The following is a 26,597-nucleotide window of genomic DNA, read 5'->3' on the forward strand; positions in this document are numbered from 1 at the left end:
AACATTCTATACAGTATATCACACTCTCTCACAATAAGTGAAGTTTGGAATAATTCTATATGCTATCAGAATAATGTTACCCAAAGACAATAAAAGAAGCAAATTAAATGATACAGCAAATTATGGCTAAGTAGATAATCTGTATTCCTCACAAGAGTTTTGGTATCTCAAGTGACCAGTGTTATCAGGTCTCAGAAATGGACCCACAGAGACCTTCTAAATCCCCCCAATTTTAATAGATGTAATGTTTACTATTGTTTTTTCCTGAAAGTATGGATTCTATGGTTGTACATTTCATTTGAAAGAAGTTATTCTCAGGGCACAAGACTGAGACTCAGAAGCCCAGTTGGCACTGTTCTCTATGTGTGCTTGGCCAAGTCACATCTCTAACCCCAGCTTCTTCATTTGTAAGAAGGACTAGAAGTAGCAACTTGATCATATATCACATAAAGTTGTTGTATGAGAATGGAATAATAACACACTTTGATGTACTAAAAGTAAAAATCCAAATAACTCAAATGGATCTGTGATTTCATAGATTCAGATCACAAACCATATAGGCATACCCAACCTGTAGCATTCTTCCTTGTCCTGCCATAATTCTTCATAGAGATGCTGATGGGATGTGTGTAATCCATGCAACAACAGAAAGTAGGACTAAATATAATGCATCATTATCAATATTCAACTGGCATGCCTCATAAAAACTCTTGGTTGCCCACAAATGCAGATATTGCTAAAGTGATACATTTCAGGAAACTATTGCCCAAGTACAGAGGATAGATGAGGATATGACATCTTGTTCTCATGCTCTTTCCTGGAGCCAAAATGAGAACTGGGAAGAAAATGGTTTTTCCTAAGCTGACTGCTGGTCCTGATACATTTCTTCAAGGCTGTAATAACCACGCAGGAAAGTGTCAAACAGGATTTAGAGGCTATCACTATTGTCCCAGGAGAGTAACAGAGGATTTTCTATGTACCTGGCATAAAGCAGTAGAATAGCATCACACTCAATGGCAAGTGAAATTCTCTTCACCCATTGGATCAATCTATGTAGGGTTAGCTTCAAGTTTATGTGAGCCATGTCTGGAACATGTTTTATGGAATAAGACTCATTATATTGTCCTAGTAAATCCTTCTAGAAGTCTTCTAGGCTTATGGAGATTGTTGCGGAAAGTAGGGAAGGGAGGTAGAAGGAGAAAACAAAAGGAGACTTTCCATGTGAAAGAAGCATGTAATTTTTTTTAAAGAGGCGAATGATTCTATTATATTTTCTAGTTCCTATAACAAAGATGTTGGAAGAATCTGTAGGCAGTGTTCATTGATTGATGGACACAGAGCTAGAACTCCCACTATACATTTAGGATCATAGCATCACAGAACTAGAATCAGAAGACCTCAGAAGCCATCTAACCCAACCCCTCATTTTGCAGAGAAGTAAACAGAGACACAGGTAGGTTATATGATTTGCCCAAGGTCACAGAGGTAAGAAGCATTAGAAGTAAGATTTCAAAGAGGTCTAAAACTAGCTAGTTTTACAAACCTGACATCAAACCACCTTTGCAGTTGAATTGACAGGGGGTATGACCATAAAACAACAAGGTCCATTTAGCTAACCCCAGGTATAACTCTATATCTGCTACTTTATATTTATATTGTAGCAGATCCAAAACAATTTCAAATAAAATGAAGTTATAAAATTTTAATACATGTAAAATAAAAACTTTGTGTCAATAAAATATATCAACAAACATTAAGTAGCTATTGTGTGCCAAACAGCATCAGCTACTGAAAATCAAAATAAAATCAAAATATAAATAAAAATATAAGCGAGGTAGTCATTATCTTCAAGTAACAGCATTTTATATTTTATGATTAATAGATACATATATAACATATAATATTGCATATAGTATATGTGCTGATATTATTAATACATGTGTGTATGTGTAGAAAATAACTAATGTAGTACTTTTCTGACCTCTAAAGACAGTGGTTCTTCTGTTTTCTATTCAAGTAAGAGCAGAATATTTTCATGTCAGCATTAAAATAGGAACCATGGTAATTATTCATCAGAAAATTAATTTATAAAACTACTTAAATGCAAAAATGAAATAAAATTCTAAAGTACACTTCAATTAAAATATCTTCTAGAAATAATTTTTTTTCAAAAAAGATGGGCCAGTCATGAAACAAGATCAGCTGATGACTTATGGACCTTTCATGTGTTCCATTGATAATCATATTATGTAAAGAGATTGTAAGAAAGGCCTCCAGGATGCTGGGTAGACCCCCTGGGATAAACTTTTGGGAGGAAATAGATGAGAATTCCCAGGGCAGCTAGGTGGCGCAGTGGATAGAGCACTGGCCCTGAAATCAGGAGAACCTGAGTTCAAATCCGACCTCAGACCAAACACTTGACACTTACTAGCTGTGTGACTCTGGGCAAGTCACTTAACCCCAATTGCCTAAAAAAAAAAAAATTCCCACAGGATGGACAAGTATATGTGAGTTGCGATCTGCATCACTGAAAGTAATATGAACATTGATAAGAACATAGATCCTTCGGAATGGCGCTTACTTAAAAAGCAATAATTTTAATATTTAAGGAATAGTTTATTGACTTAGAAATATCATTTGTCCATTCAAGCGGGCCTTATATTAAATTCTAATTTATATTATATACATTCATGGGAAGTTAGAACTGAAAGAGAGCTTATAGACGATTTAGTACTATCCAGTCTTTTTTATAAAGAGACTCATTTTTAGTTGAATGTAATTAGTTGTATGGTAGATGGGCTAACAGACCCCCTTGAAGTGGGTTGCTTCTTTTATTGTCTTCATGTAAAATGAAATGAAAATTATTCTGATAGCATATAGTATTACTTTAAACTTCACTCATTGTGAGACAGTGTGATATATTGAATAGAATACTGAATTTCGAATCAGGGAGAAGTGACTTCAAATCCTGACTCAGACACACAATAGCCCTGAAAACCTGGGCACATTATTTCACTGCTTATAGCTTCTGTTACCTCTTCTTTAAGAAAACATTGGCATTGTTTTCAAAATTTTGAGCTTGCACCGCCACACTCTATTTTAAAAGCTCAACAGAATCTTAAAAGAAATCAAGTTCAAGCCTATCATTTCTTCTCCATGACAATCCTGCAAAGATTTGAAGGGAATTATCAGGACTTTTGTTTCCACACTAAACACCCATGGCTCCATTAACTTTCCCCATATGACATGGCTTTCAGATTGTTCAATCTTCTAGTCAGACTCCTTACCACAAAGGAAATAATGTTTCAATTTCCTCCCTAAAATGGAACACAAAATTAAACACACAGTTCTAGATGCAGTTTGATCACTTTAGATCATTGTGGGACAGAATTTGGACATTATATTACGTTCATGAAGCTTAAGAGGGCACACATTTCTTTAGCTGCTGCCTTGGACTGTTGGTTTATATTAAGCTTTAAGTGTTATGAGCCAATGACATTTGAAGATCAATCTCAAAACTAGAGAAGGTAACTCTGAAATTGTAATGCATATCAATGGGAAAATAGAATTTGATTTACCCACAATTTTCAGGAACATACTTATTACATAAAGAAAAGTATTAAAAATACAGCCAAGGTCAGCTCCCATGGAGTAATAGGAAGGAATATGAATCATAACACAGAACGATTATGAGGTGTCATCTAATTTACCTTACTGGATATAGGTAGGACCATATTTAAGCATGTTAATAAAAGATCATTTGGGAGAATTAAATGCTCACATATAATATTAGATAAAGAAAAAAAAAGCAAACCATTTCATTGATGATACCTTAAATCAACTTAATGAGATACTATACTTTTCCATTTTGAAAAAATAATCTACTAAGTAGATACCTTTCTGATTTGGGGAGAAAGGTAAAAATTAAATAAGAATTTGCAAAACTAATATCGAAGACAACAAATATTTATAACTTTGAATTCATATAGAGTCATTACTGGGACTGTGGTAACATGACGATATTTAGAATGTAAAAGGAAGGATAAAGGGGACCATTACTAGAAGTTTAAGGATATTGTTTTGTTGTGAACTTGCATTCTAGAAAATTATTCCAGAGGAGAGGGAAGGCATCTGAGAATCAGGGAAAGAAAGCACAGTGTGGTGCAGAAAGCATGATAAACTTGGAATCAGGAAGACCCAGGTTCAATACTTGCCTTCAGACTCTTACTACTGTGGATCCTGGGCAAAAAAAAAACCCCAAAAAACCAAAAAAACATCCTTTATGAACCTCAGTTTCCTCTTCTATAAAATTAAGATAATAAATAGCACCTACTTCACAGAGTTGTTGTGAGGAGATTATGATATAATGTGTATAAAACACTTTGTGGACCTCAAAATGCTAAATAAATACTAGCTATATCAGGACATTAGACATGGAAGAGTCCAGAGAGACCAGTCATTCACTTATTTATCCAGCATACTTTCATTAATCATTTTCTCTGTGCAAGGTGCTATGCTAAATGCTGGTGATACAGACACAAACGTGAAACATTTCCTGACCTCAAGGAGATTATTTTCTACTGAGAGGAGAACAAGTACCCAGATAAGCCAATACAAAATACATACAGGTAAATACAAAGTGATTTCAAGGGGCACAAGGCTCCAAATGGGGGGATCAGTAGGATCACAGCAGGCTTCCTGTAGGAGGTTACCCCTGAGATGAACTGGGAAGGGACATAGAGATTCCATCATGTAGTCAAATTGCCAATCATCAGAGACAAGGAAGCATGTAGAAAATGAAGATGTAAGATGAGTGTGTGTGCGTGTGTGCATGTGAGTTATCTAGAAGCCATGAGGCTTTCTGGAAGAAAGAACTTGTTGGGAAAGTTAGCAAGAGATCCATATTTTGAGCTAGAAAAGAGAAGTTCAATTTTCTACAATCCCAGTAAAAAATAAGTTGCTTAAGAAAAGAGACATTTTTTTCATTTTATCTTTATATCTTTGGAGTCTGTCAGAGTTCCTTGCCTATAGTAGTTACCTAAAACTTGCTTGCTAAATTGCATTGGAAAATGTTAGCATCAATACAGGGAATTCAGGAACATTATCATCATCTAGAAGCCTTCTATAATACCTCATCATTTTTACAGGAATTGACATTTAAACCTTCTCTGGTAATTCTAGCTAGGAGTGATTTCTCTCCTCATCTGATCTCACAGAAATCTGTATTCTTGTTTACTTAGAATGTAATGTACATTAGATTTGTCTCTATCTATGACATAGCTAATAACTAGAATGCAAATTCCTTGAAATAAGGGACAAAGGACCTATCATTAATTATCTTTTCACTTCCATAGAATCTAGCATATGTCTAGAAAATGTTTGAACAATGAAAGAATGGAAGCAAATTTATAGGCACATTTTTTCATCTCAGCAAATATTTGTAAAATGGGGATAATAACAGCACCTACCTCCCAGTGTTGTGAGGATCAAATTAGATAATAATTGTAAAGTACTTAGCACAATACCTGGCACATTAAAGTGCTATATAAAAGCTAGTTATTATTATTAAAGTCATCTCATCATTTCTTTTACAATCCCCTCATTTATCAGATAAGGAAACCGGGGCCAAAGAAGTATAGTGACTTGCCCAACATTACACAGGTAGGAAACTCACAGTTTAATGGAACAAGCCCCAGATTTAGAGTCAAAGGATAGGATCTGGATTCACATTCTGCCATTGTCCTTACTACATGTGTACCCCTAGGCAAGTTATTTAATTTGCCTGAGCCTTAGGCTTTTCATGCAAAAATGAGAGGATTAGATTAGATCAGGTGTCAAATAGGAAGTCAGACTTCCTATGGCCTACAACACTCATCAGTACATTACAAACCAGATTAAAATATAGTTCCTATCTGGTTTTAATGTATTGTTATATTAAAAAATATGTATATACATCCACACATAATATATATATATATATAATGTCAGATACACCCACTCACGTATATACATATACATACATTATATATATATATGGGTAGCATATATATATATAGATGGGTAGCAGCACCTCATATTCCCAATTTTTCCTTTCCCCATCAAGTGTATCCAGTCTTATTCCATCATGATCCTGTTTTCTGTTAGAGACCTATACCCATTTTCAGATGAAATATTAAGAGTCAGTAATGAAATCGTTATTCCTCTTTGGGAATGGAAATTTAACAGCCATCTTCAATGCCCTGATTTGAAAAGAATGCCTAATCATGCTGCATTTAATATTTATCAATAGTGGGTCTTAAATAACAATATATTTAGGTATATAGTGTATAGCACACTCATCTAGATGGACAAATAGAATATAGATCTTCATGATATAATGTGATCTTGAGGTTATACTTTGATATTTTTTTAGAGACATTGCTTTTTAATGCTTGCCCTAAAAAAATTTCAAGCTAAAGTAATTTCTTCCATATTAAATAGAGTAGATCTCTAGAGTCTAGCTTAACAGTACCATGAGGCATTGAGACTATTCAAATGTCCCTTATTGAAAAAACATACATATATGTATATACATATACACACATGGGTGTGTGTGTGTGTGTGTGTGTACACTATATCTACTTATTTACTTTTTCTAAAGTCTAAATTAGGCTAATATTTATTGTGGAGCACATTAGCAGGGGAGCGGGGGCAGATCATGACCTGAAGTACGAAACCCAAGAGACCCTGGAAGTAACCCCTAGAACCTCAAAGGCAGTCGTCAATAACCCTCTCGGGACTTAGCCTGCCAACGAGGGTACAGGTTAGTGGAGTAAACCTCGAGAAGGTGCTACATGGAAAAGAGACTAGATTTCTTCTGCTTGATCCAAGAAGACAGAACTAGGATTACTAGATGGAAGCTGCAGAGAAGCAAATTTAGACCTGATGCAAAAGAGAAAAATCATAACAACTGAAGCTAGAAAAATTGAATGCCTCATAATGGCTTCCCCTCACGCCTTATATGAGTTCTTCAAGAAAAAAAGAAGTGGATGACCATTGAGTTAAGAAGTTGGTCTTGATTAGTTGCAAGTTAGATTTAACTGCTTTTGAGCCCCTCCACTTTTTTTTTTTACCTGCAAAGCCTATGAAAATTGTAGGTGGGATTGTTAAACAGATAGTTGTGAGTATCTAAGTGTTCCTGATTGACTGATTTCAAGAACTCCTTTGAAATGGAATTTACAATTGTGATAATCAATGATTAAGTACTCATCTGACCTCCAAAAATCCCAGGGCAAAATTGGATCAAACATTAAATATCATAAGTAGCGCAGAAATAAAAAACAAAATGGTGCTGAAGGTCAAAATAAGGTACTTGAAAACACTTTATTTTCTCCAAAGAATACAAAGCACTTTCCAAAATTCATCTTAAAGAGATCTTTGTTTTGGTGGGTAATCTGTTGTATTACTAAAATACTTGACCTAGGTTTATAAGAATCATTCTGCAGAGAGCATAGGAAAAAATATGATTAGGGAAAACTATTTTGAATTATGAGGTATGGCCAGACTTTTTGAGTAAATAATTGCTTGCACTTCTGGGAAGCCACCTTTATAATCTTACTGTGATAGCCTCCTTGCAAAAGTATGGAATGAGCCTATGCCAATGAATAGCATTGGAAGAGAGCCCATTCAGACAGCTTCCTGGAAGCCCTCTCTATGTGAATTAATGTCTTCCTTGGTCACAAAATAAACCGCTTGACAGAGACCCAAAATCTTACTGTGCTAAAAGGAAAATGAACTTGCTTATTAAAAAAAAAAAGTTTTAGTAGAACTATTCCTCAAAGCTTTGTAAATTTTAAAATGCTATCTTTCTGTGAGTTATTGCTCATTTCTGTGATCCTTGATGTAATGTAGAAAGGTAAGGATGTTACCATTTAAAGTGCAATAGAAATTGGATTTTGGTATGCCAAATACAAGCAGTACCTTTTCAAGAGACAAAATGTAGTTAACTAGGCAAGAAGGTATCAAGTTTCCAAAATAATATACTAAGTGTTCCAGATACAAATCCAAGCATAGACAGAATCACTATTCTGATCAATTTTAAGCTACTTCTTGGTTAGAAAAAGGAAAGAAGTCAGTAGTAGGGTTCTTACACTGTGAACACCACTTTTTATATTAGTGTGGTGTTTTTATTGGCCCAATATTTGCTATGCTTAATGTTTGAGTAAATTATCCAATGTAAACATGGAGAGAGCCCTGTATTAATGCTGTATACATCATGATTCTTTTGTCTAATACAGAGATAGTCCTGCAGCATTTTGGTGAGAAGGGGAGGGGGAGGCATTAAGTACCTTCATCACTTTAATATGACTACATGAATAAAAGATGTTCATCTAACCACTCAAATTGTCAAAACAAAGTAGAATATATTTTGCCCAAATGATGATAGGCAATACAATGAATCAGTAGGTTAGTATGATACATATATATGCATATATAAAATGTATGTATGTATATTTATATTTATGTGTGTATGTAAGTCATCTATACATTCGTATATGTATGTATATGTGTATGTGTATTAGCTAGGCACTGCTGGTTGGTAGTAAACAAGGTAAGGAGTTTAATAGTAGGACAGGTTTAATCAGAATGAACTTGAGAAATTGCGTTGTGCTTTCTTCTTATATATATATATATAATTGCTTGGGGCAGCTAGGTGGTGCAGTGGATAGAGCACTGGCCCTGGAGGCAGGAGGACCTGAGTTCAAATGTGGCCTCAGACACATAACACTCAGCTGTGTGACTCTGGGCAAGTGACTTAACCCCAATTGCCTCACCAAAAAAAAAAATGGTGTTATATATAATTGCTTGTTGCAGCAAAATCTTATCTCTTCTTGAACACCACAGGTATCCTGAATGTAAAATGCTACAAATGATGGATATAATATGATCCAGGAGAACTCATTACAAATAAAACAAAGGGTGATGAAAGATTATTGAGTGGACATATTAAGGCTATAACATTTTATCAACAATATCTTGTCTATCAGAAATGGCACATAGTCAGGAATGACCTAGAACATGTATGACCAGAAAAGGTAAACCCATCATGATTTAAGAATGAAGGACACCCCAAATATTAACCACAGCACCTCTTAGTTACTAGAAGAATTAGAGGAAGCCCTTCCATATGATGTGTCTTTTTTAGGAAAAATATTTAGAAAAATTTAGGCAGAAGTATAGAATTAGAGATGGAGAGATTACATTCTGTATCAGAAAGAATGATGCCTCCATACACACTGATAAAATCAGATCTATCAACATATCAAAAAATGAACTCCTATGATGAATGACTTTTACTGAAAATAGAAATGGGCAACTAAAGATTTTAGAGCTATTGGTTAAAAAAGTTACATTTTGTGCTTAAAAAAAAAGAAAAGACTAGCAAAAGCAATATGGTACTGTGGGAAAAAAATGGATTTATCATTAAAGAACCTGGCCAGGGTGGGGTCATGTATACTAGCTTTGCCATTTCCTGGTTGAGTGACCTTGGGAAAGTCACTAAACCCTTCAACTATAAAATGAAGCAGCTCAACTAGCTGATCTAAAAAGTTCCTTCTAGCTTAAAGTCTGTGATCCCAAGATTCTCAATAGTTCTTCTCCCTACTTCCATCAATTGTGGGATTTAAGGAAAGGAGTAATATTAAAGAATTATTGCTTGATGACTAGGCATTTCAAAAGCAGGCATGGAAACAAACAGGTTAAATTTATGAAGAGTCATTTGGAAATTGGGAATTTTGATTTGGTGAATGGAGGACAGGGGAGCTAGAATTAAATTAAATAACTGTAGGAAGGGATACATCCCGGCTTTAATAAATAAAATGAGCTTAGTATGTTCATCCTCATCATACAGTCCCTTTGGCTGTAGCCGTTAAGTGCTTGGTGTCATTAGTGAATCTCTACTATACAGTAACATTTACATCCTGACACTGGAGTACGGCCTTCAGGGTCATCCACCCTTCTCTCACTTGTTATTTATCTCTATAAAGCATAGCTCCAAGAACTCCAGGGTACATAAACAAATAGAGAGGAAGAAAACTAAATAAAGTTCTTTTAAAAATACTGTTATAGTACCCCTCACTTTCCAGCAAAACACATCCTTACTGCTTTATCTCAAAAGCTCCTTACACAGCTCTACTTCTTTCTTGAGCTACATCCTAGTGGAATCTTATCCTCCTAATGTTTTGGAGAACTCTGAGGTGGCGCCTGTACAATTTGATTTTGTGCAAAAATACACACCAAATCTGATTTCTGTTGCATTAAGAAGTTCTCTGGCAAATTTTACAAAATAAGAAATGAAATAAACTATGGTTTTAGAAATATCCTGCCAGCTTTTTTACCCCTTCATACCTAACCACTAATATTTTTTCTAAAAAGGATCAAAAAACAATTTAATTGAATATTTAAAATATGAGTTAATGCTTAAAAGGCCACAAGTTAGATGCTAAATATAAAATTGATTTGGGTTTGCTTACTGGAAATATTTGTAATATGAACCTAGCTAATAATATACGAATATTTGAAAATCAAGTTCACTCTAAAAGAAATGAACCAATGGTTATCAATTTCTATACATTTATCAAACAATATTTTGACTGATAGTTGGTTATTACAAGATAAACAGTGTAATGCTGGGTTGCCAATAAGAGTAGAAATATGTTTCTGGAATTATTTGGGGGTATGTAATATTTTTCTCTCTTCAAATGAGTATTTGAAATATGTCAAAATGTAATAGCCTTTCAAGAAGAAATTTAACTGTATGAAATAGTATGGTCTAGTATAGGGATAGGAATCAGAAAAACAAATTCTAATTTTGAGTATGCCACTATCTATATGCCTTCATCCTTTGGCTTCTCAATTTCATCTGTAAAATAGATATTTTATATAGGACTCCTTACCTCACAGAATGGTTGTGAAGATCAAATAAAACAATCAGTATTAAAACTCTTCTAAAAGTTAAAAAAACTGTGTAAATGTGATAAAGGAGGCCTGCATTTGAAAACAAGCCAACCTTATTTTTATATAAACTTTATATTTTTATATAAACAACTATATTTTTAGAAATTGTAGGATTTTTCCCCTGAAGGATTATACTCAGTTTTGCTGGGTAGGTGATTCTTGGTTGTAATCCTATCTCCTTTGCCCTCCAGAATATTATATCCATGCCCTGCAGTCCCTTAATGTAGAAGTTGGTAAATCTTGTGTTATCCTGATTGTGTTTCCACAAATACTTGAATTTTTTCTTTCTAGCTGCTTGTAATATTTTTTTTTTCCTTGACCTGGGAACTCTTGAATTTGGATACAATATTCCTAAGAGTTTTCCTTTGGGGAAGTATTTCAGGAGGAGATCAGTGGATTCCTTCAATTTCTATTTTGCCCTCTGGTTCCAAAATATCAGGGCAGTTTTCCTTGATAATTTCTTGAAAGATGATGTCTAGGCTCTTTTTTTGATCATGGCTTTCAGATAGTCCAATAATTATTAAATTCTCTCTCCCAGATCTATTTTCCAGGTCAGTTGTTTTTTCAGTGAGATATTTCACATTGTTTTCTAATTTTTCATTCTTTTGGATTTGTTTTACAGTGTCTTGATTTCTTACAAAGTCACTAGCTTCCAATTGCTCTATTCTAATTATTAAGGAAGTATTTTTTTCAATAAGCTTTTGGACTTCCTTTTCCATTTGGCCAATTTTTCTTTTTAGGGCATTTTTCTCCTCATTGGCTTTTTGGACCTCTTTTGCCATTTGGGTTAGGCTATTTTTTAAGATGTTATTTTCTTCAGTATTTTTTTGGGTCTCCTTTAGCAAGCTGTTGACTTGTTTCTCATGATTTTCTTGCATCACTCTCATTTCTTTTCCCAGTTTTTCCTCTACTTCTCTTACTTGCTTCTCAAAATCCCTCTTTGAGCTCTTCCAAGACCTGGGACCAATTCATATTTTTCTTGGAGGCTTTGGATGTAGGAGCTTTGACTTTGCTGTCTTCTTCTAGTTGTATGTTTTGATCTTCTTTGTCACCAAAGTAAGATAATATAGTCTGTCTCTTTTTGCACTGCTTACTCATGATCCTGGCCAATTCCTTGAGTTTTAAACTCTCTGTCAAAATAAGAGTCTACTTCCAATGTGGAGAATGTACTGTCCCAAGCTTCGGGGGTTTGTACAGCTGTTTTCAGAGGTACTTCTAGGGACCTGTAAATTTTCAGTTCTTCTAAGGTGGTATGATAAGGGGTGGGGTGTTTCCTCTCCACCACCACAGCAAGCTCCACCAAGCCAGCCCTCCTTGCCCCAGGACCACCCCTCAGAACTGTGACCCAGATCCAAGCATGGGCAAAGCAAGAGATTCCTGCCTCAGGACTGGCAAAGAGATCCCTGCAATCCCCCCCTAATCAGCCACTCAATTCCCCCTCAGTCTGTGGTCTGGAAGCTCAGGAGGCAGCCTCTACCCCAGAGGCCATGCTTGGGACTTGCGGCTGAGACCTAGCTCCTCTCTCACTGCAGTCACAGACTTTTCCCACTGACCTTCTAAGTTGTCTTTGGTGTTCATGGATTGAGAAGTCTGTAAACTGCCACAGCTGCTGGCAATTCAGTCCTCTGAGGCCTACTCCAGGTTCGCTGCTGCCTGCAAGCACGCCAAACTGCTCTCCTCTCCCTGCCCGGAGCGATATACCTTTCCGATCAACCATCCAGGTTGTTTTGGGCTGGAAATTTGTTTCACTGTGTCTTTTTGTGGGTTCTGCTGCTTTAGAATTTGTTTAGAGCCATTTTTTACAGGTATTTGGAGGGGTTTGGGGGAGAGCTCAAGCAAGTCACTGCTTTCACTCTGCCATCTTGACTCCCTCTCCGAATTTCTTAGATTTGTAAAGCTCATCATAGTCAGGCTACATCTGACCTTCACAGATTTATTTTATATCACTCCCTTTCAGTTCCAGTGAAATTGTCCTACTTATTAGACTCCACACATGATATTCCATGTATACATCCCACCATCCCACACAAGGATCATAGATGTAAAACTAGAAGGAGGTCTTGAAGATCAACTAATCCAAACCTCTCATTTTACAGATGGGGAAACTCAGTCCCAAAAAGGTAAAGTGACTTCCTGGAGGTCATCATTCTAATTAGTGTTCAAGGTAGGAATTCAAAGCTGAGTCTGACTCTCAGTTGATCCATTAGTTGATCCATTATCCCAACATGCATCTTAGCAAAACCAGGCTCCAGAGAACTCAAAGTACAGAGATTGATTGAAATTCTTTGCTACAATATCTAGGCACCAACCAGTCCACTTTGAGCTATTGTGACATGCAATGTTTCCTTCATTAAGAACTTTTAGGTCTTTGGATATAAATAAGAATGCTTACTTAGTATGCCATGGAAACTTCTTTGGAGGCTAACTGGGGTGGCTTCCTACCTCCTACCCACAGAACAAAGACGGTAGTCAAAACTGGGTCTGGAGTCAATTTGTCCCTCTCCTTCCCCAACCAAATGAGGAAGGGAGGGATGACAGAAAAGGGAGTTTCCCCTTGAAAGGGGCACCAAACCACTAAAATGGAACTCTAGAGGACCTCCACAAGAGACAAAGAGAGGATTGCTACAGGAAACACAGCTTTGTCTTTTGCTGATTTGTGAACTCCAATAAAAAAAAATACAAAAAATCAACATTGGAGGCAGGACCCTTTTGTGTATGCTGTATTTGGTGTTAAGTGTACTCCTCCCTTCCTCAATCCCTACCTCTGCTGTAGTCCCACTAGACAGAGGCCATAGGCACCTCTTTGCCACAATGGGCTTCACTACTTTTTTGGTGACATGTGGTCATTCTTACTCCCAGGCTCCTCAAAGTCCTGAATCCCTCCCTTTAGTCTATCCTGATTGGACTGGCTGGCTTGCTGGTTTTCTACTTTTCATCTGGACCTGGTGACCAAACCTAGATTTGATTTATAGCTCATGTACTATAATGCTGCATCACTCAGTTATGATCTGAATTCATTTTTAGCAAGGGTTGGCAAGTACTTTATGCTAAGGTGCCCAGATGGTGTTACTGCTATTGTTCTCATCAACCAAGACAGTCTATAATGCCTTGTCTTCTTCTCCTTTGTTCTCTTCCAACCCACCTCATCCCTACTTTGAATGGAACATTCCTACAGCTCAGTAAAGACCATGACTTTTGGATAGATTACTTGGGTCATCTCTTCTTGTAGAGTAGGCTCTGAAGTGGTACAAAGTAGCTGAACCTGCTGGTAGAGCTATTGGAAACAACCAGGGAAGAGAAGAATGGAAAGCCTTGGTAGGAACTGGAGCAAGGGAATAGTGAGTAGAATGTAAGAATGTATAGAAATAAACTGGGAGGAAATACAGTAGCAGAGAACAGTGCTATGGGATTGGAGATGGAAGAGCTAAATTAAATCTCTGAAGAGCTACTTCCCTAAGGGCAACAAATGATGACGTGACCCTTCTCTGGTTCCCTCAACATACCATGACCTAGGAAGGTCAGGGATTTCAAGTCCAAAGGGTAGGAGGGGAACAGCTTAATTCCAGGGATAGTCTTTTCTCTTATGGGCTTAGGGGTGACACATTTTTTTTCTTTTGGCTTCTCTTTCCCTCTTTGAAATTAAAATTAAATTAAAAATTAATTAAAACTTAAATTAATTAAATTAAAAAGTAGGGGGAAGGCTATGGAAAGTAAAAGTATATTTAGTTAAAGGCTCACAAAGATCATCTCACTTAGTCTAACTAGTCCACATTGATCCTTTTTTAAAAATTTTTATTTATTTTATTTTTAATTTATGGAATAAAACAAACATTTTCATAACAGCATAATAAAAAAGATGATATGCACATGAAACTGCAAATCTATTATGTACAACTTGCTATTCCTTTTCAATATAATATATAAATTTTTCTTTTTTTTTTTTCCTTTTCTTCTTCTCTCCCCCACCCTAGAGATGGTTACCATTAGATACAAATACGTGTATGTATGTATGTATATATATATATATATGTAAAAGTAATTTTATACATGCTTCTATTTATTAGTTCTTTTTCTGGATTCAGGTAGTGTCTTCTTTCATATGTCTTCTGTAGTTAATTTGTGTATTTATGATAGTAAAAATAAATGACTTATAATATTGCTGTACTGTATACAATATATTCTTGGTTCTGCTCATTCCAATTGAAAAAAGAGGTCCATGCTGATTCTGATTAGACTGATGCACTACCATTTTTATTTTTCCATGAGAGAGAGGGTTGAGAAAGAAGGGAAAGAGGCAAGGAGATGTCCTGAGTCTAAGAAGGGTTATTAGGCAGGGGTGATAATGTGTGTGGCTTTGTAGGAATTGCCACTTTGGGTAAACACACTACTTGTACATATGGTAAGCTTGATTTACTATGCAACTTATACCCTTAGAGAATTGCCTGGGGCCCTGAGTGTTAAGTGACTTACCCAGTCTTACAAATAAGCGTCAGAAGCAGGGCTTCAACCAAGGTCTTCTTGACTCAGAGGCAGGCTCCCTATACGTTATCCCATGCTGCTTTTCCATAGTATACAAATAGAGGGCAACGTAGGGAAGTACAGGGTACCCCAGAAGAACAAAGGAAGCAGGGTTTTAGTAATTCTCTTTGTTTACAGAATCATGGAATCACAGAAACTTGAAAGTGGAAGTGACATTGGAGATCACCTAATCTGACTCCTGTGTTTTACAGATGACAAAACAGTCCTAAGGATATGAAGCAACGTGCTCTAGGATGCATACATAAGGATTCAGTGGCAGAGCCACCAGAGGGTTTCCAGATTTGTGGTCCTTCAACGACTCCATGACATTGACTAAGGATGCCAGTAGAGTCATAGGAAAGTTCAATGCCTTCCCTTTCTTTTGTTTCTTTCATGACAGTTTTGTCATTAACAACACAGGTCACACTGAGAGAAATAAAAAAGAATCCTCATCTAAATTCTGTTATCATTTTTAATGTTCTGTGTTTAAAGTCTCAAAGGTGCTCGCTGGAAACTTAGATGACGTATGTGAACAAAATCCAACTGGCAGTCTCATAACATAAAAAGTAGATTCTCCATTGCTTTGTCTAGGGGAATTTGGATGAATCTGAATAAATTTGTATTCTGATTGTTAGAAAAGGGGGAACCAAGCTGGTGCCTAAATGAAATATTCAATCATCCTCCAGGTTTCAAGATGTTCAAAAGATATCCTTTAATTATCTGTACAGATGTCAGAGAACACAGAACTCATGGTTGAAAAGAGAAAGATCTAAGTCTTAAAGAAAGCAGATTTATTTTTTAGAACCAAAAAAAAAAAAAAAAGGGAGGTCCGAGTAGACATTTTGGCCAAATTGGCACTGGAAATGAATCAACAATCACATATACTATTCCAAAAGGAAAAAAAAAAACAAAACTAAAAACTAAAAACTTCCGTGACCATAAAGATCAGCTCTCTGGCCTTTCTTAATCAGGCAGGGAGACCTCACAGGGGGTGGGGGAAGACTCATTTACTATAGAAAAAGACAGTCACAGAAGGGTTTCCCCAGTGAGGTATTCAACTAAGTGTAAAATGCTTTCCTGAACCAGACAGATTTCCTTCTGAAAAGCCCAGCAGGCAGAGGAAGTCTGCCCTGAGACCTTCTGCCAGAGAAGGCAGCAGGACTTTTTCTGGTGAATAGATGTTTTCCATTGATTTACTACAAATGTAGGGGTTTGTTTCACCATTTAAAAAAGGCATTTTGTCATCAGTTCATTTTGTAGATAAAAGACTTTGAAAACTTTGTATGCAATAAAAAAGATTATTTGCAATATTCCTATTTGATACATCATCTTCACTCCAACACAGCTTAACTCGAAATTTAAATTCAACCAATAATTCCAAGGTGACAGTTTTATCTGCAAAGTCTCCATTTCTACCATGACCAATTTATTTAATGGAAGATTTTAGAGCACTTCCTTAAACTGATTCCAAACAGCTTGAGAAAAAAATAGTGGAGGGGGATAACTTTCAAATGCATTTAAAAACAAAAACCATTACAGTTTTCACATGTGCTAAATCTTAGCCTTAAATGTTATTGTAAACTAAACCAAATCTCCCAATTCCACGTCAGAAAGAATTTGTAAATGATAGCAATGTAGCCATTATGAAAGACAAAAACAAAACAAAACAAAAAAAAAAACATAGCCTCAGGCAAAAAACCAACCTTACAACTTACATACAAAACAACAATATGAATATGAATAGCTACAAAAATACAGCTATTAGAAGGCATGTATTCCAAATGAACATACTAGGGAGATAGTATGGCGAAGAGTCTGTCTTCTGGAGAACTGAACTTGGAATGAGGAACACCCAGATTCAAATTCTGTCTCTGTTACTTACTAGTTAAGTACTATAAGCAAACCATTTAAGTCTTAACTTCTTCATCTATAAAATGGGGATAATAAAAGCAACTTTTTCAAAAAGGTATTGAGAGATTCAAATGAGAACACACACATATACATATACTATGTGTGTGTGTGTGTGTGTTTGGTGTGTGTGTGTGCATGCCTTTGTAAGCCTTAATGGGCTATACAAATGTACAAAGGTCAGGTTTTTTTTTAAAGAAAACATTTGAAATCAAAATTAATATACTTCATAATTTATAAATCCATAATGTTCCATAAGATAGTCACATTGTCCCACAATACCTAATTTTCCAGCCTGTTGCAATTGATCACACTCATTTATTTTTAAGAATTAAATTACTTGTGAAGCCTTCCCAAATTATTTAACCTCTTTATGACTTAGTTTCTTCATCTTTGAGGTCAGAGGCTATATGATTTTTGTCTCTCATATCTATATTTTATCTTAAAGCTTAGTGCATGGCACACAGTTGGCACTTAATGAATATTGAATTGAAATGAAACCGTGAAATGAGTGGGCTGGACTAGATGATCTCTAAGATCTAAATCCAGCTCTAAATCTATGAGACAAAAAACCATGTCTAGCAAACACATTTAAAAAGGGGCAAGGGGGAAGCTGAGCTGGTTAGCATTCAAAATATAATCCAACATCTCGTGTTCTTTGGTGGTGGTTATTTATGAGCTAGGTAGGTAGAGGGAGAATTCAAACGCAATTCTTCTATGATATATTAACTCTTTGGGTCAAACTTTGAACATGTGACTTATCTTTCATATTATTTCTGTTTTGGTAGAGTAAATAACCAAGATGGTAAAATTAAAATAACACTTTACAGGAATCACAAAACCTGGGTTGTAGTTCTAGCTATGTGACCATGGATAAAATACATAGCATCTCAGGGAATAATAATGCCCTCCTTAACTTAACACAGGATTGCAATGAGAACCAAGTAAGATAATATGCATGAAGGTGTTTTTTAAACATATAAAGCATTATTACAATTCTGAAAAGTTATCGTTATTATTAATATTACAAAATTAAAGAAGCTTTTTGAGATGAAGACATAATCACAGATGTGGTAGTAAATGTTTAACAACCAGCTCTCTAAAAATAAATTATACACTTTTAAATTTAATCTGCATTATTAACATTTGCTCCATTAATTTTTTAAGTCTAGACAATTGACAAAACAATAAATCAAGCTCTGATTTGTAGTGTTTGCCAATGTCCAAGGTGCAAAAGTTTACACGGAAAATTTAACAACTGGCTCATTTAGCCAGTTTGATCTAGCTCCAGAACTCTCTAGAATAAAACCTTTCCTTGTTCTCTTCCATGCAATTGGGAAATTGAATGCATTACAGGGAAGTAATTAATCAATATGTAATCCAATCAGTACTACCATTGCTACTGGGAAGGAAGTAATCATCTCCCCAAGGGTGTTATTTACTATCCCTATGATTTTCCAAGCTGAAATACCCATTTCTTCCTGCCCACCAGTCTCCTAAATCTGATGGCTCTCCCTACTAAAATGTAAGCTCCTTAAGATCAGGGATTACTTTACTTTTTTATTTGTATCACTAGCCCTTAGCTTAGTGCTTTGACTATAGAAAGCACATAATAAATGCTTTTTAAAAATTTATTCAATTAAAAAGCAAAAAAAGAAATGTGATTACAAAGACTAGTCAAATTCAAAGACACAACTAAGAATGAGAAAAGGCCCACTGAGACAGAATAATCATTATCATGATCTCGTAAGGATATGTAGTAAAATAATGCATTTGGTTGCCCTCCTCCACTTGGACAAATCTAGGTCAAATGTGAAATTGGATACAGAAAATCTGCCTCCATATCTAGGAAATATAAGCCTAAAATTTAAAAACATGACCTCTCCTTACTCCTCTAAGATAGGGTAGTACTTGAATAAATCCATACGTTGCTAACTGTGCACTTACAGCATTTCATTGGAAGTCTAAATGCCTTTCCTACATGAATTTGGTAGTTTTCTCAACAGATATATTTTAAAACTGGAGCTAACATACTGGACTCTTCCCAAAGAGATTTTTGAAAGTATAATTAGTACTTCATAAAATTTCCTTATCAGTTTTCTTTTTGCTATCACTCATCTGCCATAGTTTAAAATAATTGAAAATATCACTGATAAAAGGGAAAGGGATTTATTCATTAAATAAATTATTTTTAAGGTCACAAAAATTTTATCAAGTAAAATTATTTAAATAATTAGCATTTATTTATTAAAAAGAAGCATTTATTAAGTGCCTTATTATGTGCCCGGGACTATACTGAATACTTTCACCATTTGATCTTCACAATTCTGCAAGATAGGTGCTATTATTATCTCCATTCTACTGTTGAGGAACCTGACGTGCTCAGAGTCACATAGCTAGTAATAGTTGTCTTTTAAAATGTTTTTATAATTAGAAAGTCCATTAATATAAATGATTTGGATTTGTATTTTTAACTGATGAGAAAATTAAGACTCAGAGGTTGATTTAGCCAAGATCATATAGGAAGTATAGAAGCTAAGACTCAAATACGTGCTTTTGATTTCAAAACCAATATTTGATATCACAATTTCAGGGACACCGTTTTTGAAGAGTGTGTATATGGCAAATATTAATAGTAATCTTATTAGAGAATCTTCATTTTAACACACATTTAAACACACACACATAAACCTGCTTTAAATTCTTTTTCAAATTTCCCTTTTCTACTAAAATGCTGCAGCACCTAACCTCCTACCACTGTAACTATATGATTATTTAGCACTTGAGCGGAAGACCGCATGCCTCAGAACAAGACCCAGGAAAGCAGTGCAATAGTGGACAAAGCCTTAGTATGGCTGAATTTCATGGAAGCAATGGAACTGTTCTTTGAAGAGCTGTGAACAGAGTGGAGGGTGTTGTGACAGAAGGACCCCGAGGTTTCATCATTGGGCCAAGCCCAGGGATATCCACATAGAGGACAACTGCCCACTGAGGTATATAGGTACCAAATTACAGGGAGAAGACCAGTCCCCGAGAGGGACCTAACAAGAATCTACCCATCATGAATGGAAATAGCTATCTACAGCAACTGTATCCTGCAAGTATCCCACCTTCAAGAGTAACCTCCAATAGCTTTACTCTTTGAGATTAAGGTGCTTCTGTTGGAGGAAGTATGGCAGAGAGACAAAATATACTGCCTGTGGGAGCAGTTGTTGTTGTGTTGTTTTCAGTCATGTTCAGCTCTTTGTGACCCAATTTGGGTTTGTTTGCTTTATTTATTAATTTATTTTTGCAAAGATGCTGGAGTGGTTTTCCATTTCCTTCTCCAGGTCCTTTTAGAGATGAGGAAAGTGAGGAAAATGGCATTAAGTGACTTGCCCAGGGTCACACAGCTCATAAATGTCTGAGGTCAGATTTGAATTCATAAAGATGAGTCTTTCTGACTCTAGGCCTGTTGCTCTATTCACTGTGCCATCTAGCTGCATGGAGACAGACGACCTGGGTTCAAATCCCACCTCTGCCACTTACTACCATGTCATTGCTAGAAAAACTAAAAAAAAGACATCTTTAAGAAAACTGGACTTATTAGTGACAATTTTATGAAAAAATGGTAGAAAATACAAAACAAAAATACAAAAAAAAATACAAAAGCTCCCAAAATTTAGTACCTAATAGATACCTGCAACAATAAAGTCAAGGGGCTAGAATCAAATGCTAGAAGTTCACTATTCTTCATAAACAGATTACAATCCCCCACTACAAATAAAACTGTTACAATATCATTGAGAATTTAAGAAATAAACTGTATTAGAACCAAAGCATCATCACAGACAAAACTGTTAGTCTACAATTTAAAAACAACATGTGTATAGAAGTTGCCATAGAATGCATATAACCTTCAAACTGCATGGGCTGAAAAGCTTTTAAAATATAAAAAAAAAATTAAAACCAGTGTAAAAAGGTAAAATATATATCATCCCCATCACACTCTCTGCTACTTAAATTGTTCCAAAACTGCTTTCAGTAAGTCTATGGAAGATGAGCTTGCAGCCCAACACAAAAAGTATTTTATCCATTTTCATGAAAGTTTGACAAACTTTAAAGACAGGTGGCATAGCAACTTGTCCCAGAATAATTTCTACTTGGACTCCAACAATTTAACAATAACAATAATAACTCACATTTTATTATAACACTTTTCTGTTTGCAAAGTATTATACACATTATCTCAAAACAAATCTGGGAAGTGGGTGCTATTATTATCCTCATTGTACAGATAATAAATGTGGGGCTCAGAGAGATTAAATGACTTGATGGAATCATGAAACTAGGAAGAGTTGAGACTGGATTGAAACCCACATCTCCTTAACTCCATATTTAGTGCTCTAATCACATGTCCCATGAACACTCTTCTTCTTCCCTTTGCTCTTGCTCTGGGCCCACTAAGCAAACTTTTATTATCATTTTAGTTTCTCAAATAGATTTTCTTTAGGGGAAGAAAACAGGGTCAGCTGCCTGAATATTCCAATCTGCCTGGTAACTGTAGTTTTCACTGTAAATTATTATCATGAGCTATAAAATAGTTGGGTTACTAGGAAAAATACAGTTTTAGAATCTAAACATCTCTAGGCACTAAGGATATGACTCCACTGAGGTACTAAGCCTGAAACAGTTGCTTGTCCTTAACTACATTTATCAATACTAACAAAATAGGCATAATGAACTAAAATTAATAACCTTGCTTAAAAGTGCATCAGAGGAAAATGTAACATACTTCCATGTATGACACTTTTTCAAAGGTTTAATATTTTTTAACATATAGCATCCTTCTTAGTTCCAGATAAAGAGAATGCCATTTTTCTTTTCTATTCACAGCAAGTATCACTGATCATTTTCACATATTGGAAACAAGCATGTGGTAACAAATGTTCATGACGGACACATACTCAATCAGATTGTAAATTAGCTGCTTTTGTGAAGCCTTACTAATAATATGGAAAGTAAAATTTAGGCGACTTCATTTATAAGACTCAGTTAATGGGCTAAAAACATGAATATCATTCTGTAACATAAATTGAATTTCACTCTGGTCCACTATAAGCATTAGCACCATTAAAAAGTTACGATGACAAAGTTTGTTGTAAAATGGAATGATCTAAATATAAAACTGGATTAATTTCCAAATCATATTCTTGTTGCTAAAAAAAAGGGAGAAACATCACACAAGGTCATTATTAAGATATAAAATGGAATCAATTAATTTTAGTGTCCACTGTATGAGAATAAAATTATCAATAGGAAAAAGCAATTAAATTTTAATTGCATCTGTGAAACAAAAACATTATTTCTTATTACACTCTAATTTTTTGCTTTATGTTTTACACAAAATTGAGAAATATTACACTGTTTCTTATTGAAAATACACAATGATAGATGATAATAATGGAATTTGGGAGTCTTTAAAACCTTGACAATTGTAAGAGAAAATTGATAGCAGGATAGGTCAGGAACAGGGCACTTGGCTCGAGTCTTTCCAAAATGATATATTACGAACACATATTCTCAACATATTCTAAGTAGTAGAAAAGTTCCAATGTAAGAATATGCCAATAAATTTTGCACTTACTTTGCGAAGTCCTGTTTTTAATGCATTGTAACTCTAGCTGTTCTGACTGTTCATTCTTTGGCAGCGTCTCCTTCTCTCCATTTCCATTGCCTACCACGGGCAGTGGTGGATGGTTGATGTATCTTGTTCTTAAGGTTTTCATGTATTGTTGAACTTCAGCCAGTAGAACAGCCTGTATTGCTTCAATGACCTATTCAAATAAAATTCGAAGGGGAAAAAAGGATGTTTTTGTCAGATTTTTAAAAGGATTTTGATGGTGATATCTAGCTAGCACCAAATTATGAGATTTCATTTTGAAATGTGTCTTAAATTGTTGTGGTCAAAAATAATTCTTTCAAATGTATTAAATAATTGAATTATTTCACACATAGAAAGTGAGTATATTGTGCAACTTGTTGAACTTTTTTTTAAAGCACAATATCCCTTAGATCCTTGAAGCATGATGCTACAGAAAAATAATGAAGTAGTTACTCATATTTACCAGATAAATAGACTACTTCTCAAACTCCAATGGGTTGGCCATATTGTTCGAATGCAAAACGTAGGTTTGCCAAAAAGACTATCTTATGGAGAACTCACACAGGGGAAGCATTCACATGGTGGTCAGAAGAAGTGATACAAGGACATTTTCAAGGTCTCTCTTAAGAGAGACCTTTGGAATTGATTGTGTGCCATGGGAGACACTGGCACAAGACTGCTCAGCATGGCATGCCCACATCAGAAAAGGTGCTGTGCTCTATGAGCAAAGCAAAACTGAGGTAGCTCAAGAGAAATACAAGATATGCAAGCTTACAGAATCCACCAAAGGTTCGCACAGACTATTTGTGCCCAACCTGTGGTAGAATATTCCGAGCTTGTGTTGGTCTGATCAGCTACAGTCATACACACTAAAACTTGACTCAGGCATAGGGATGTCATTTTGGTCCTCTTTGAAAAGGAGGGACAACAACACACTACTTCTACTTTCAAGAAAATGAAATAGATTAGTGACCATCTAGTCCAATCCACATTTTACAGATGATGGAGCCAAGGGCTAAGAAGTCCAAAGGCCTTTCCCAAAGTCAACCAGGTTGGTAATGGTAAAGCTATGACTCAAACCCAGGTCTTCTCACTCCAGTGCTCTCCCCCCTGCAACATATAATACTCTCATATAAACTTTTCTATGGTGTTCCAGGGATTTCCTATTGTGCTTTCTGGGATTTTTAGAGCTCATTTGTTCCAATCTTATCCTTTTATACATGGGGAAAGTGAGGTCCAGAAAGATTATGTGACTTAAATCCCACAGATAGCAAATGACAAAATTGAGATTCAAACCTAAGATCATCTTGACTGGCCCTAAATCCAATATCCTTTTTTTCATTGTCTCACTAGTAATCGTTGGTGTCCATATTTAAAAGTCATTTTGATGAAACGGTCTTGCCTTACTAGCTTTTGCCCATTATAATGTGAACATCTTGAGAGCAAGAACTATATTTTACCTTTCTTTATATTTCCAGGGCTGAGTACAGTGCCTGAAATGTAGTAGATACTTGATATGTTTAATGATCCAGACAGAGCAACACAATTGAGTGGAAATATCAGTAGGGTTAAATCACAGGTGCAATTTGGTATCCAGAAAACAAGGGGAAATGTATAACCAACTCTAGAGGGATTGTTAAGAGAACTTTGTCTTTAAAGGTTTTATTTTCCTTTTATTCTTTCATGCCCATGCAAGTAGTTTATCTTGGCTCCATACTGCAACCAAGAGCCCATGGACTTTATGTTTCCCCCTTATACAAAGTCTGGTACTTCATCTTTCCTCTTAGTTTGCCCATTCTGCCCAAAGTACTATATGCTGGACTTCTAGGCCATGTGACAAACAAGATGGAGAACTAGACATTTTCTCTGATTCCTATGACTTCTTAAACTTTTCCAGAACAGAAATTATGCACCAAGGATGAAATGATTTCACCATCTCCATGGTCTACAAAACCCGTAATTCAAATGAAAAATTTTAAAAAAGATGAACTGACTGACATTTACTCTGAACCCAGTCAGCACTACTTCCCCCACCATGTAATGGCAGCAAGGCGATACTAGCTGACTCAAGGACCATAGAGCAGGGCTTGCAGCAAAACTCAACCTCATACCCCTTTCTCCAGTGCCCTGATGATCCTGAAGTTTGTTTGGACTGCGAGGCTGTGGCTGCCAAAACTTTGCTGGAGTCCTGACAGTGTAGACTGCAGTGACAGCATTCTGTACTACAAAAGATGTCTGCAGAAGAGCAAAGAAACTGAGGGAAAGGGCAATGACATGTGTCTGGGTTTGAAATAGAGTTCAATACAACAACACACCACATACCCCTGTTCTCAGAGCCCTGGTGACTCTAAATGACAAAAATCACTCTCAGCTTCAGTGGCATAGGACTGGCGGGTCAGAGAGCTGAGGTGTGGAGGGAATGAGACAGCACACTGTATGTGGGGAGGGGCAAGGGAGTTGTATAACACTCCACTAAGCTTGAAGGAAAGAGCCCAGAATCCAGCTGGGGCCAATTCTGCCTCCCCCCCCCCACAAAGTCAGTTGGGACAGAGACCTAGGCTGATAAATTTTCCCTTGTGGGAGGAAGCTGAAATTCAGCCCCTAAGGAAATCACAATCAGGGGGGAGGGAGTCAGGATGTGATAAATGTGGGAAATAACGGGGGGGACTTTAAATTATCAAAGACCTTAGTAAGAAGGAACTTGAAGATACTGAACATAAACAGATAAATCAACAGGGAAAACAAAAATAGTAGAAGGAAATATGGCCTGCAGATCTAGTAAATGAGTTCAGGCATCTATGAATAAATACTGCAAAACAAAGCAAAATGATCCAACACTTGATGAGACAGAGGGCCCAGTAATCTGAAGAGAACATGGACCCACAACATGCTATTTCTGAGTGGTTTAAAAGAGAGAATTATGAGAGCAGAGAATTTATGGCCTGCCATAATAAAAATAATGGGTAGAATTAAACCTGAAATCTGTGATGTCTTAATAAAAAAAGAGAAAATAATAGATAGATATGTAAATACATAGAAGTGAAGGACAATCTAGAAGAGAAGCAGAAAAACAATAATATTAAAACAAAATATGCTCTCTATCCAACAAAGCATACTGATCTTGAACACAGATATAGAGACAACCTAAGGACTGTAGGTCTCCCTAAATAACATGGCAAGACAAAGTGCTATATACTTCTTAATATTTCCTGATCCAACAACTACAACAAATTCAAATGATCTTACTGTAGATTAATTCAATGCAATTGAACAGTTATTTATTAAGGTATTATACTAAATACCAAAGATATACAACCAAAACAACATAATTCCTTACTTCAAAGAGTTTACATTTCAGTGGAATTAAAGGACATGCACACAGATAATAAATACAAATTATACACATGGCAAATACAAATTATTTTTAGGGATACTGGAGAGGGACCACTAAGAACTGGAAAGATTAGGAAAGAACATATAGTTCCTAGACCAAACCTTAAAGGAACTATAGATTCCAAAAGATGAAACTGAG

General features: G+C 35.8%; 1 protein-coding gene across 3 annotated transcripts in view; it reads right to left on the minus strand.

Annotated features, from left to right (window-relative positions):
• WDR72 (WD repeat domain 72) overlaps positions 1-26,597 on the minus strand; it is a 292,937-nt gene that overhangs the window by 63,177 nt on the left and 203,163 nt on the right. For all 3 annotated transcript variants that reach the window (XM_027840835.1, XM_027840836.1, XM_027840834.1), the window contains exon 18: positions 23,048-23,237. In XM_027840835.1, coding sequence (XP_027696636.1) covers positions 23,048-23,237 — 190 coding nt within the window. The remainder of the gene's footprint in view (positions 1-23,047; positions 23,238-26,597) is intronic.

This window comes from Vombatus ursinus, unplaced genomic scaffold (assembly GCF_900497805.2).
Source record: "Vombatus ursinus unplaced genomic scaffold, bare-nosed wombat genome assembly UNPS02014848.1, whole genome shotgun sequence".
NCBI lineage: Eukaryota > Metazoa > Chordata > Mammalia > Diprotodontia > Vombatidae > Vombatus > Vombatus ursinus.